The 14,370-nt window shown below is 40.3% G+C and overlaps 1 protein-coding gene across 1 annotated transcript in view; it reads left to right on the top strand.

Moving 5' to 3' along the window:
* LOC124545064 (junctional adhesion molecule B-like) overlaps positions 1-14,370 on the top strand; it is a 706,501-nt gene that overhangs the window by 261,713 nt on the left and 430,418 nt on the right. The window contains exon 2 of the mRNA XM_047123862.1: positions 10,956-11,021. Coding sequence (XP_046979818.1) covers positions 10,956-11,021 — 66 coding nt within the window. The remainder of the gene's footprint in view (positions 1-10,955; positions 11,022-14,370) is intronic.

Genomic DNA, 14,370 nt, shown 5'->3' with positions numbered 1-14,370 from the left:
CTCTAAGACATTAAAACGACGTACCACGAAGGAATTATCCGAAAATGTGATCTACAGCTACAGACAAGCGAACGATTACAATTTGATAAAAAATAGGAAGTTGTTCAAGAGGCACCGTTTTTACAAATTGAGCAAGTCAGTAACGCGTTAGTCGACCTATGTCTGTTATGCAAGCAGTTATTCGGCTTAGCACTAATTAATGCATTTATTGGACGTCCTCCTGAGGAATATCGTGCCAAGTTCCGCTCAACTGGAGCGTAAGACCGTCAGAACACCGAGATGGTTGGAGGTCACTGCCTGTAATTCTCCAGACGTTCTTGATTGGGGAGAGTTTCAGCGATGTTTCTTGGCCAAGGTACGTTTTGGTAAGCACGAAGACAAGCAGTAGAAACTCTCGCCTGGTGTGGCCGTGCATTGTCATGATGAAATTTACACCCAGGATGGTGACGTACAGCTGCGCTGTGGGGGTGCGGCGAATGGCAACCAAAAGGGTCGCTGCTGAGAACAGAAATGGAACACCAGGCCGTCACTCCTGGTTGTCGGGCACTGTGTGGAAGACTGTCAGGTTGGAATATGTACGCTGTATGGGGCGTCTCCAAACACACGGCTTCGGTTCATTGACTGGAGTGAACTGTCTTCAGACAGCCGGCTGGAGTGGCCGAGCGGTTCTAGGCGCTACAGTCTGGAACCGCGCGACCGCTACGGTCGCAGGTTCGAATCTTGCCTCGGGCATGGATGTGTGTAATGTCCTTAGGTTAGTTAGGTTTAAGTAGTTCTAGGGGACTGATGACCTCAGATGTTAAGTCCCATAGTGCTCAGAGCCATTTGAACCATTTTGTCTTCAATCATGAGTCCAGCTTCGAACTGTGCCCCAATGAATAAGCAATTTTTTTTCTGAAATTGAAATTATTTTTTTGTCTGTACATGTACATCACATTCGGATAATTCCTTCGTGGTGCTTTTCTCTCAGAGGATATTATAATAACACGTTTTCTTTTTCTTTCTTGCACATAAAATAGCGCAGGAATTTCATCGGAGAGTGCTACGTTGACACAAGCAAAGTAAGTTAACAATTTGATGTATTTCTCTACCACATACTTGTTGACCAAAAGTGAAAATATGGCCGAATTGAATTATTTAAGGAGCTGCAAAATAAGCTTCTTCTCATTTAATTCTTCATACGAAGACACTCCATTCTGAAGATGTACCAAACTTATTTGCTTTTTAACGTATTTTAAATTTAGAAATAGTATTTATGCGAATGCAACGACCAAAAGGTTGTGAATTAAAATCATCAGCTACACGCCTAGCAATGGTGACGTCACAACCTGTCAAAAAATATTGCCTGCATAGAAGATTAATTTGAAGCATATTTAGGAGACTTTGTGTGTATGTTCAATATTAGATGCTTCATGACAGCAACAGAATTTGCACTTTGTGAACGTCCCTAGGTTACTCTCAAAAGAGTTGGATAATTGACTTCAGTGATTCAGTTTGATTTGTTATCTGACATGCTCTTCAGTTCACAGCGCGCCGCCTTATAGGTTAAACCCTCCTGAACTTTAATTAAATTCTAAGTTTCACGTAACTATGAGCTATGCACTCTGTCAACTTTTCCTACATTTTGTAGCTATGGAACTAGCTTTATGTAGATATGTGGTCTATTAAAAAGGGATGAAAAATTTACCACGAACTCTTTATCAGCCAGCATTAGCAATCTCTTTTCGTATCAACGTATCAACACTTAATGAACCTGAAATCATATACTTGCTGCTCATTGTCAGAAACGAGTAACACCAAGCTTCTGTCTTCGAATACGTTTTAATTTCACTGATGTGCTAGCTTTTATTTTTTCAAATCTGTGTACGAAGACATTAAACTGTAGCCACATTGGCAGCCAACTTGAAAAGTATAGAGGAAGGAATATCGCTTTTTAGATTGTACTTTGGAGTAACGGCTTCAAACTCCCGATTATCAACTTTTGTTGGTGTGTTAGGTTACCAAAGTATGGTCACTGTCATGAAATGAGCCCCAAGACATTGTTCGCGGCAGTTTCTTCGCTATAAAAGGATGTAATTTCCGTGTTTACCCTTAAGATTAATTGAAATATTGTCGCTTGACATTTAATGCTTTTCGGTAAATGGCCAATCACTAAGCACTTGTTAGGGAAAACATCGTTCATTCAGTTCTGAACAGAGCACGATATATTGTCATTAGTTACACAGAAGCAGAGGGAAATAAATTTTACAATCCTGAAAACTGAATGTGCGTACTGGTCATTACTTGAATCTGAATTGTTGTAGCGGAGATATTCTCAAACATACCGTCTACGGGTGATTCCCGAGTTCGGTGATAAAACGCCATAAAATTGCCTTACCTTACCTTCGAAGTATCATGGTAAATGGATCTTTTTTCTGGAGTAAATCCGTCTTTGCTTCCACAGAAACGATTACTCACTATTAGAAATCAATTGTAATATTCATAAATAGAGCACTTCTCACTCTGTCACAGAAACGGTCAAAGTATACAGCCACTACAATATTTGGTTTTTCCCTTGCGAATGAAAGGTGCTGGTAGGAAAGAAAATCGGTTTCAAAACAAACTGAAATCATTTACTTTGCACTACAACCATACTGACGATTATCTCCGTACTACAGTCATTTACTGGACGTCAAAATCTCACAGATCAAAACTGTAGAGCGACGAGGTTATCCTTATCTGGGTTTCTTTAGATAAAGATTCAGCGATTGAAAAGGAATATTTCACGTTACGTGAGTTGTTTAAGGAGTAGTTCGAACCAAATGTTTGTAAACCACATATGTTTCAAAAATAAAAATTGTGTGTTACACTGAATTTGCCTTATGTTGATACTAAACAGTGTGTAATGCGTAGGTTACACGGTGACATTCATCACTGTTAAATCTACTTGAGTTGTTGTCGACAATGGAACATTGTGGAAGACAGGTGAAAGTTCTCATAATTTATGATTTTAAAATTTTTAAAAGTTTGTGTTTAGAGATTCGTTTCTCTCCTACGGACGCTTGGCTAAATTTTTCTGCAAATTTGACGTCATAGCAACATTTGGCACTTCAGAAGAATACTTCTGGTAGAGTAAATTATTATGACAACCTGTCCCACCTCCACTTTCTATATACGCTTGGCTATATTTTTCTACAAATTTGACGTTATAGCAACATATGGCTCTTCAGAAAAATTGTTCTGGTGTGGTAAACTACTGCAGCAACCTGTACCACCTCCATGTTGGCTGTCGCGAATGTTAGGGCTACTTGCCAGTGGTTATTTAGATGGGAAAATTATTTACTAAAAATGTACGACAGTATGCCATCTTAGGCAATGTATAACATTAAAACACTTGAAAATGGCATTTTAAGCCGAAATCATGATCGTGTAAATGTAACACTGCAATTAAAAAACAGTCTAGTGGCGGTACGGACTTTAAAGAAATATATTATGACTGTGGCCCCATATTATGAAAAAAAATTATTAAAATGTGTTCAGTAGATAAAATCAAACAATGATATTGATAAAGCAATAATATAATTGGAGACCAGTTTAGACATTGAATTAGTAATTTAAGTAAGTACTGAATAAAGTTTTCTGTACCAGACGAATCACTTTCGAGCACACTTTAAAAATTTTCACTTACATAAATGTTATTTGGCTTTTGGTACATAATGTGTGTGCTCTGTCCTTACTTTCAGTGTACAGTTTCCTGTTTTCCTTAACTTTATCGTCAGCAACTATTCTATCTGTCGTCTCTCCTAAAGTGTAGCATGTTACGTACTTTTTACAAATTTCATAGAGTTTGAAATTATGTCTTCCGAAAACAGCAGTGAGATTATTGAAAAAGAATCCAGATTTTTTTCTGTTGGAGCTCGTGTTAAGATGGTCGCCTCTGATTTCCGTAATGAAGGCGAGGGAAATCTTTTTAAAAAATGCAGCGAACCCGTCACCTCTGGTACACCCATTACCTGCCAAGGTTTAGAATACTTAAACATAATTGCCATGCAGAGACCATAAGCCGAAATTTTGATTAATTTTGCCGCAGAACTGTAGTAAATATCGGCTGCTTAAGGAACATACTACTTTACTTCCTTCTTGTTGTCACAAGCAACAGTGGTGGAAGAATGAACTATCTTTTCGTAGTCCGTTTTGTCTCGGGCAGTTGTCTTACTGTATCTTGCAAATGTTCGACAACTGATCTGGTAATCAGCGGGTGTATTATGAAGTGATAATCCCTGCTATTTTACCATATTCAGTGCTGCATTCATACCGTCTGGAGAAACTTCGTCACTGTTCAGTTTTACGATTTTTCAAAAAAAATACTAAAAAGTTACTAACAAAACCTGCAGGGCTAGGTTGTCATATGTGTCAACCAACTCCGTAATTTTTATGACAAACAACGCTAAATAGAAACTCAGACGAACCCGAACTGGAAACGCAAACTTTGAACGTAGTCTCAATATTTATACGTAATAACATTGTGCAACTGTTAAATGGTAACAGACAATAGTTGCGATTGTATGCACAGCAAGTAATGACAGTTAATTACATCAATAACAAGCTGTAAACATACAAAAAATACCAAAAAGATCCGTAAAACTATCTAAAGGAACCATAAAATCCGTACGCCGTAACCAGAATATGTGATCGTTCTTCTGTTTAAGTTTAGTCCAATAGGAATTTTTAGTGACTAAGAACTGCGGCGAGTGACAACAAAACCGTGCGACCACCTGCCCAGCTCTCGCCCACTCGTTACAGAAACTTTCAGATACTTTTGTACTGCCTGTTTCAAGATGATGTATACCTGGATAGCACAACGAATGTACGGAGAAAAGGTTCCCTACAAGCGTCAATCAAAGAAGAAGAAGCTTAGTGCCGTTGATAGAGCCATACGACAAACTACCTCGTTCAATCTACAGAGAGGACAATATCCTTCACAAAGAATTTTTGGCACATTCGAGTTTGAAAACAAGGCACAGTATTGTGTAGGAGTAGATTCATAAGTAGGCTTACTTGTGAAATATACACTTAGATAAATACAATGAGGAGAGTAAAGACGTCGGGATCGAGAAGTGAATTATTCAGCGCTGCACTACAATGCCTAACTCCTAATACTATCCACCGTTCGCAACTTCGGCCTCTTTCAAACGTTATGGTGTTTTAAACTGCTGAGGTAGCAATGTCTTGATTGATGGAAATCTGTGAAACACCCATGTCTGAAATCGCCAGTAATCATTCTTTATCAGACAGCTGAATACTTGATCAGCAATTTTATTTTATACTTCACAAATAATTGAGCATCTTTGATAAAATTATACCCGGGTGATGAGCCGAGTTGTAGCGTCGTGTTGTCGCAAAGTTTCGACGAGTTTCCTACTCGTCATCTTCAGGCGAAGTAGTCTTGACCAGAAAATGCCAAGTAGGAAACTCTCTACATTATTGCGATAACATGGTGTCACGAGTCGGCTGACAACCAGAAAAGATTTTGTTAGTGAAATCGTCTCGATCTCAGTTTCTTATGTAATTAACAATACAACCGGTTTCGGCTTTCCGTCGTCATCAGATCTGTTAAAAAAATGGAAAAACGATAGTGTGACGTTACTAGGTTTAACTGACTAAAGAGCTCAGAAATAAATCTAACAATACTTGATAAAGATAACTTGGCTAACAGCCATGATATAACAGCGTCGAATGTTTTGTACTCGCAGGTATTATTGCGCCCCACATTTAATCGTAGGGAGATACAGTCGAACCAATCCGCTCTCACCGTGGTAATATAGGACCCGAACTTGATACCTTCACTAGTATAGACACTGACGGCTGTTAATCGAGTGGGCTATTAATAATATTTAACAACAACCCTGGTACTTAAAACGACAGTAAACCGTGCAAAATTGGTATAGGCCCTAAGTAAATGTTGCCTGGAAAGTGATAAATGAAACCGTAACTACGGTGGTGAGCAAAAAGTAAGTATGAAAGTAATTTGCGTGTGATGTGTTACTTCCATGTAACATAGCTCGATGAAACATGAAATATACACGGAAAGAACTACAATACGGTACACAAGGTAACAGAGAAATACGCAGTGAGAAGAAATAAAATGACACCTTTATACTAAGACAATAATTTCTCTGATGTCACCGCATTTAATGATGATCCTCTGGACATTACAAAAGACGGAAAATGGTTTTTAATAGGGATTAAGACCAGCGCGGACGGCAATGCATACTCTACACCGTGCTCACACGCTGGCCACAAGGTTGGTTAGGAGTTCTTGTAGTAGACCGCTTCATTCCACCACCAGTGCGGCTGACAACAGCTGGGTGGCCAAGGGTGTGTGTGGACGTGCTGCAATGTCTCCCCAATGCATCTCACACGTTGACTGCCTGTTGAACAGTATTCCTGGGTACATTACGTGTTCTCGTCTCTCAGCTTGTAAGCGTACATAATGCACGCAGGAACATTGTCGAAAACGGTCGTTTTGGTGGTCTGGGTGTTATGGTGTGGTGAGGCGCATTGTTGCATGAGCCTTGTGAGCTCCAAATCTGAGAACACGGTACACTCGCTAGTCGTCTCTTCAGCCGTGCATTCGGACCTCAGTTCATTTTTATGGATGGCAGTGCGCGGCGACATCGAACTGCGCAATTGGAGGAGCCTTTTGAGCGACTACTCGACTGGCCTGCTTGTTATCCCGACTTAGCCCTTTCATTGCGCATTTACTCTCGGCGACTCCTGCCCTGTGCGCGTTACTTTCACCCGGTGCGTATATATACGACTGTAGCCGTCTACTGTTATTATTGAGATAAAAATGAGATGCAAAATCCAGTATTGTCGGTGTAAATCGTTTCCTTCTTTTAAAATCTTTGTTCACAAAGTCTTATTTTGTTCTAAAAGGTACTTTATTAGGAGAAAAAATACAAAACATATTACATTAGTAATACTTCAGAGTGTGATATCTCTCGAAACAAAAAATCAAACATAAAGGCACATTACATTTTACACAAATGTATATTATGTCACTTCGTTTATCATGTTTTGCACATATAATACACCTTCTCTGGGAGGCCTTTTTCTTTGAAGTTCCTGGGATTAGCGAGATAAAGTGGCGCTCGGTTTGGGATTGTCACCATCAGCCGATCTCCTTTCACGACGTCCCTCTGTTTGCGGTTGGTGGTGAATCTCTAGGATGATAAGTTCTGTTGAAAATCAGATACTGAAATATTTCGTCCCGTTTGAGTTCTATATAATGCATGCGCACTGAGCAGAAACAGATCCACCAAATGAAGAAATACTTTTTTATAGCATTTTACAGTTATTGGTACACATTCTACTGAACTTAGCATCACGTCGCTCATGTCGACGACCCCCATATTTTCAGTGTAGCTTACGATCCAAGCTGGTTTTGTTTTTGGGGACTTGACTTCAGAGGTCATCAGTCCCCTAGAACTACTTAAACCTAACCAACCTAAAGACAGCACACACATCCATGCCCGAGGCAGGATTCGAACCTGCGACCGTAGCGGTCGCGCGGTTCCAGACTGTAGAGCCTAGAACCGCTTGGCCACTCCGGCCGGCGGTTCATTCCTGGCTCTGTCAATTTTGTCGGTCGCTGTAATTTCGCTTGTATGGAGAGTTGAAAGCATCCTCACTTCCAGCTTGTTCTACCACTTCAGAGCAAGAAGTTTATCTGTTGACATAAACTCGATCTCGCCTTTTCTTAGTTTTTTTGACAAAGCAGGCATGCCTTTGTGGTTTGTTCTCACAGTTCCACAGGTATTAGTCGCTCTGACATGCAAATAAGAAAATAACGTTGGGCTAGTGTACCAATTGTCAACATATAATGTGTGACCTTTACCAAGGTAACGTTCAAGTACGGTGAGAACAATGCCTCCAGGTATTCCTACATTTACACCAAAGTCAGTTTCTTTTTTTTATATCTGTTGCTACACTCACATAAATAATAAAGTCAAGAATATAACCAGTTTCACAATCACATAACACAAAAAATTTTACACTAAATCTGTGGCATTTGGAAGGAATGTACTGCTTGAAGAAGACACGACCTTTGAAGAGTACTAAACTTTCGTTAATGCACAAATTTTTAAAAGCATAGAAAGCACCTGGAAATTCTTTTCTTAAGTGATCCACAATTCTACATAATATCCAGATCTTGTCATCTCCAGGGTCCTTACTGTTATCAGCAAACTGTAACATTCTAAGTAACAGAAGATATCTACCTCTCGGCATGATTTGCGCAAACATTGGAGAAGACAGTAACTGATCATTGGTCCAATAACTGTTTATTTCATTTTTTCTCACTTGAGCCACGAGAAAATTTACTGCAAGGAAACAGTAAACTTCGTCACTGTTTGTGTTTTTCGAACGTTGCAGTCTTGATTTTTCACTGGCATCATTACAAAGGTGTTCATAATGTAAATTACATTGCTCAGCTATGTAGCTCACAGTTTCTTGGCTAAAAAAAACTTGGAAGCAGTCGTATACAATAAATAAATCATATAAATCGATGATTTTGCAACGGGAACCACTGTTGTCGAAATTATACACTTTAGGGTCGAAATCAGTCTTTCTATCTAAAATCAACTATTTTGTGTCTCTTAGGAAAGTTTTCAGGCATACACTCGGGCTCTTCTTCGGAATCGGAGAAAGAATCGACGATAACATCAAAATCTGGATCTGCATTTACTGGTTCAACGTTTGTTGGTTCAGAAATATTTTTTTACATTTGTGGTCACAGATTTATCTGCCGTCTCGTCGTCGTCATTATCTGTCTATCCATAATAGTAGGACTGGGCCTGATGATGTCCCCGTCGTCACTTTGGTTTAGAATACTCTGCAGCTCATCGTCTGCAAACGGACGGTAACGCCGCGTCATTTTATTCGGTAACGCGGAAACGGCCGCACACAAACTAGGTGATATAGCGATACGAATGAACTCAGCAGAAATAGAATTCAGCATTCAATGGTCGTTCAGGTATTTCCTAGTATTCCAACAATTAAACTGCATACTTGCGCAACAGTTACCTCCGACTCGCTGGCCCGATTGTCGGCGTTATACGTAACTACACGACTGTAGCGGGGAACCGCTGTAAGTAGAAAATAGTATATATACGTCTGGAGCACTGAAACGATTAGGGTATATTTACGTCTGGAGCAGTGAAAGGGTTAAATCACATCGAGAACATGTGGGTTGCGTTAGGGAGACGTATAGCGAGCGCCACGTCCACGTGCACCAAAGATCATGCTTCAGTTGCCACCCGCGCTGGTTGACGAACGGGCACCGTACCACAGGAACACCTTACCAACATTGTGGCTAGCATGGGAGCACCCTGTATTATCGTCCGTTGTGATCGAACACACAACTAAGAAACATGTCTCGCCTTTCGTAATGTCCAGGCGACCAACATCAATTAGGGTGACTTTATTGTGATTATACTCTTTGAATGAACGTATCATTTATGATCCTTCTATGTATGGGCCAAGTATTGAGCTACATTACTTGACGGCGACACATCCTGCCAAAGCTACTTTCGTCATTAAGTTTTGCACACCAGTGTATGTAATTAAAAGTCTCGATTGCCTACATTCAGAATACAGTCCATCCAGCGTCACATAGCGATCTCTCTGTAAAGTGTTTTGTTTTTCTGTGATTGTGGTAGCGAGAGAAGGTCCAGTCTCTAAGATGCAGGAGGTTGGTGTTCTTTGGCACATGTCGAGTTGCAGCTATTACGTCCCCTTATCCTCGACAGGGCATAACTTTCAGCACGTTGGTGCTGGACAATGGAACGATTCCCCCATAGGCTGGAATGTAAGGGCAGGTCTCTTCTCACAATTCCCAAATCTAAGCCCCGTGGTTCTCTTTACTATGGAGTTACATGAAGCCATTACTGAAGAGTAACAGGGTGGTATGGTCTTTGGGCCTGCGTCACTGTACAAGAGATGACAGGGACATTCGAGAGAACGCAGCAAAATGTTGTGCGTTGGCCTAATCCATGCATCGAGTCTGACGGTCCACAAACTGAACAGCAGCTACGAACAGAAGTAGGTCTTACCAGGTGAAAGTTTATATTTCATGGGTACAATAAATATTTATAGCTGACCATTGCTTCCTTACCTAAGACTACCTCGTTTAAGACCTGCTACAGTTTGCGAAACTTTCACCATAATGGTATGGGACAGTTAGTTCTGCTACACTACAACGAAGGACGCATACAATCGTTCCACCACCGACGATTCCCACCCACAAAAGTAGAGTCGTACGTCTAAAGAAAACGGAAGAAAAGTTATTTCTTCATATCAGTCATCTGAGTTTTTTCCATATAAGGTACATAACGGCAATCTCTGTCCCGAAACAAGTGCTCTATTCTAGGTTGCATATGTTTCTTAACAGCAGTATCAACTTCTGTTCCCTCCAAGTAAAAAATCAATATTGTGATTAGTTTCCAGGATACGAAGAAAAAAATGATAACTTACATTCCACCCAACTTCATTTCTCTTAATGGACAAATTGTTGTGATCTGATAAAATGTGGCAAAACGGTTTACACTTTTTCAAGTGGAACAAAGTGCGAAGTAATAGTAGGTTAATGTCCTTAAAACTATGTTACAGAACAGAGCTGCTGGACTGACCTAGTCATCTACTTGCACTATGCTTGAATACCAACAGCAACTTTTAAAAATATTCTTTTGCATTTCACATTCCTACTAGGATTCTAAAATTAGCAATGAAAATTTTTCAGTAGTGATAGTTTAATTACAGACTTCTATGACTACACTTACCTTGTGTGGTACGGCTTTCATATGATCTCTAACAGAATGGAGCAGTAGTGGAGCGTGTCCGCAGATGTTCTTAATAAATGTAAATCTAGTTTCTTTCTAATTCGTATCTTCGTAACTGTTTTTCTTTTGTCGCAGTTGGCAGTGAAGAAGATGTTTCGAGCACAAGACTAATACCTGAGAGCACAGTGGCTACTTCAACGGGTAAGTCTTCTTTTTCTTCCTTTCTCCTGGTGTTATCCAGTATTTTCACGGGCAGAGAATGTTAATCCGAATTTTAGTGACAGGTGGTGACCAGTTAATACTCATTACTTTCTGTCACCGTACCTTTCGCCCTGTGACGTATAACTTGTGTACACCATCTGCCTGCGTTTAATGTTATTCCACGTAAAAGATTGAGAATGTTTTCGAAATATTTGCCAGCTGTGTAAATGGGGCATGACATGGGGATGAGGCAGGTATTCAACTATTAGGATGTGGGAAACTGCATAAAAACTACGTAGAGTTGGACCAGCATACTGACTCCCGTCAGTCCACCAGTCGGACACGATCCTGGCGCACGTGCTTCCCCGAATACCGAAAGCGGCGTCCAACACACCGCTATTTGGGAGGGTTCACCTTTGTGAGTAGGTACATGCGGTATTATCATACACAGTGGCAAGTATTTTAAAATTCAAGTGAACCTTCAGAACCATAAGATAACATAGAACTAACTGCTGAATACAGCCCAAAACACAACTAAGCCATTATGTAATTTAGTAATAATATTACATTTAATAGGAAAAATGTCTCTTCCCATAGGTGTAAACGAAGTTGTGAATGTATATTTTGAGTGTCAAAGTGTTATATATCTGCAAAACGAATTGTCTTCCTGAGACATGTGCAGTCTCCTCTCAAAAGTGGTTCAAATAGGATTAGGAGCCATAAACAAATATCTGGAAGGAAACAGAGAGTGAAGTAGAAAAACGTAACTAGCACCTCTACATTCATATGAGACTGCTGAGTGTCCTCTGACGTTTTAAGAACACAATGACGTGAATGTTCTAAATCTGAATATTAATCAAAATACGGCTACCGATGTATATCGTACTCGAAGACTCCTATCGAATGCGCTAAGGGAAAGAGTTTCCCGTTGATTTCGTTTTACGAAGTCAGTATAAAGAGAGCAAAATAAGGTGTCAAATTAAACTAGCAAAGTCGGGAAAGACTGACATCGAAACCTTAATAACGGAAGCTCATTTCTATTCAGTTCCTCGGCATTAAAACTTTGATTGTAGTACGCGTCACACCAGACGGCGTAAAACAGAGATTCAGTAAATGTGTGATATTAATTTTAGCAATGAGGATTCCAGAAAGGTAATGGTGAGATTAACATTAATGCAGTTCCCACAGATTCATACAATCTGCTGCAGCACAATGCTGCACTAATAAAAATGTCGGAGATGACCAATCCGTCAGTGATATGCACCCTCTACTATGAACTTTCTCATTACGCATGATTTATCTGACAGCTGAGAATTGAAACAGAAAACAAGAGGATAGGGCCACATGGGAATTTGGGTTTTATACCTGATAGAGAAATTACGAATAGGAGTGAATTATTGGGCAAGGATACGAGAGGAGAGTGAATGAGGCCTTTTGGACAGGCCACAAGAGCAATAACGAGGAGTGGTGTCCAAAAACCACGAAAACGTGAAATGTTGATAGACAATAGGAGATTTTATGTACACTCCTTCAGACGGAAGTGGTTCTTTCGCCTCATCACTTTGCCTCAAGGTAACCCAAGTTCTTTATAATAATTATAACTTGGTTATTAATAACACACTGATCATCTTCACATTTTTGTTCGAGTACCGAGAGCATCTAGTGAAAGAATGAAAATGATTGTGTTTACTTATTTTCTAGGTAACCCGGTAATGCTTCGCAATTGCTAAATATGTGTCGGAATTGTATATAAGGCCTAGTTTCCTTCTCTCTTTTCGTTCGGTCCATCGCCTGCCCCTCCTTACTTTTCCCATCTCTTTGTGCATCTTCTCCTACTCTCCCCCGCTGTCAGGGTTTGTACAGGATATTTATTTATTTAATTAGTTATATTCACGGTTGATGTGACTCGAATTTTAAGATTTATCTTCTAACTTTTATTTTTTGAACATATATTTTCACAGTCCGTCTCCTCTTCCCTCCAGTCCGCATCGCCTCCTCACCTCCCTTTATGCCCATCCCCTCCATCTTCTCCTCACCCCTTTCCTGTACATTTTATTCACCTCCCATCTGTGTCCATCCCATCACCCCTCTCTTTGACCTTGAGACTTGTTTACTTATACTGCTAATGAAACCACAACTAGGAAACAATATCACTTAGAATCAACGGGTAAATCGGTTGAGATAATGAATACAAGGGGTACAGGAGAGATATCTTCAGTTGCTGAATTTGTGAGAACATTAGCTTCAGATACTTCTCATGGTTGTATTCTGTATCTGTGATCGGTAGGTCTGCTGATTAATATTCCGGAGTACTGTTCTAATCATAAGTTGATAACCCATAAATATAAGCTTTATCTTTCCTCTTAAAACGGACTACTAAAGAAAAACAAAAGAGCACCCTGTTTTCATATAGTTTTTGCTTAAAGCTGTATATAAGAGGGAAGAATATATATAGAAGAAACAATTTGTCCAGTGGTTTAAATGCCCTGATATCTAAGTTGAAACTGATTACCGGGAATGATACTGAATCAAACGTTTTTTTCAGCACATGTTCTTGCAAGCTGTCAGCTTTCACAGAAATCCAGTACTTAGTTGTTAAAAAAATGAAACTGGCGAGCACTCACAAACGCAGAAACACAACGTCTCGTGGACTCGATCAATGTCTCAAGTATTGCTGGAGGGAATTGACACCATTAAACCTGCAAGGAATTCCATAAAACCGCAATCGTACGAGAGGGTGCGTATCTCTTGTGCACAGCACATTGCAATGTATCTGAGATACGTTCAATAATGCTCTTGTCTGGGGAGTTTAGTGGCCAGCGGAAATGTTCAAACTGAGAAGACTGTTCCTGGAGTCACTCTATAGATATTATTAACGTCTGGGGTGCCACATTGTCCTGCTGGAATTGCCCAAGTCTGTCGGAATGCACGATGGACATGAATGGATGCAGGTGATCAGACAGGAAGCTTGCGTACGTGTCTCCTGTCAGAGTCGTATCTAGACGTATCAGGGGTCCCATATCAGTCCAATTGCACACGCATCACACCATTGCAGAGCCTTCTCCAGCTTGAATAGTCCCCTGCTGACATGCAGAGTGCATGGGTTCATAATGTTGTCTCCGTACCTGCACATGTCCATCCGCTCGATACGATTTGAAACGAGATTCGTCCGACCAACAGTCGTCAACAGTCCACTGTAGGTGATGACAGGCCCAGGCTAGGTGTAAAGCTCTGTGTTATGCAGTCATCAAGGCTACCCGAGTGGGCCTTCGGCTCCGAAAGCCTATGTCGACGATGTTCGCAATTTGACACTTCTTGATGCCCCATGCGACGGGGCCGTAAATGAAGA

This window comes from Schistocerca americana, chromosome 8 (genome assembly GCF_021461395.2).
Source record: "Schistocerca americana isolate TAMUIC-IGC-003095 chromosome 8, iqSchAmer2.1, whole genome shotgun sequence".
NCBI lineage: Eukaryota > Metazoa > Arthropoda > Insecta > Orthoptera > Acrididae > Schistocerca > Schistocerca americana.
The sequence above is the reverse complement of the archived record's forward strand: the minus strand, read 5'-3'. Positions and strand labels throughout refer to the sequence as shown.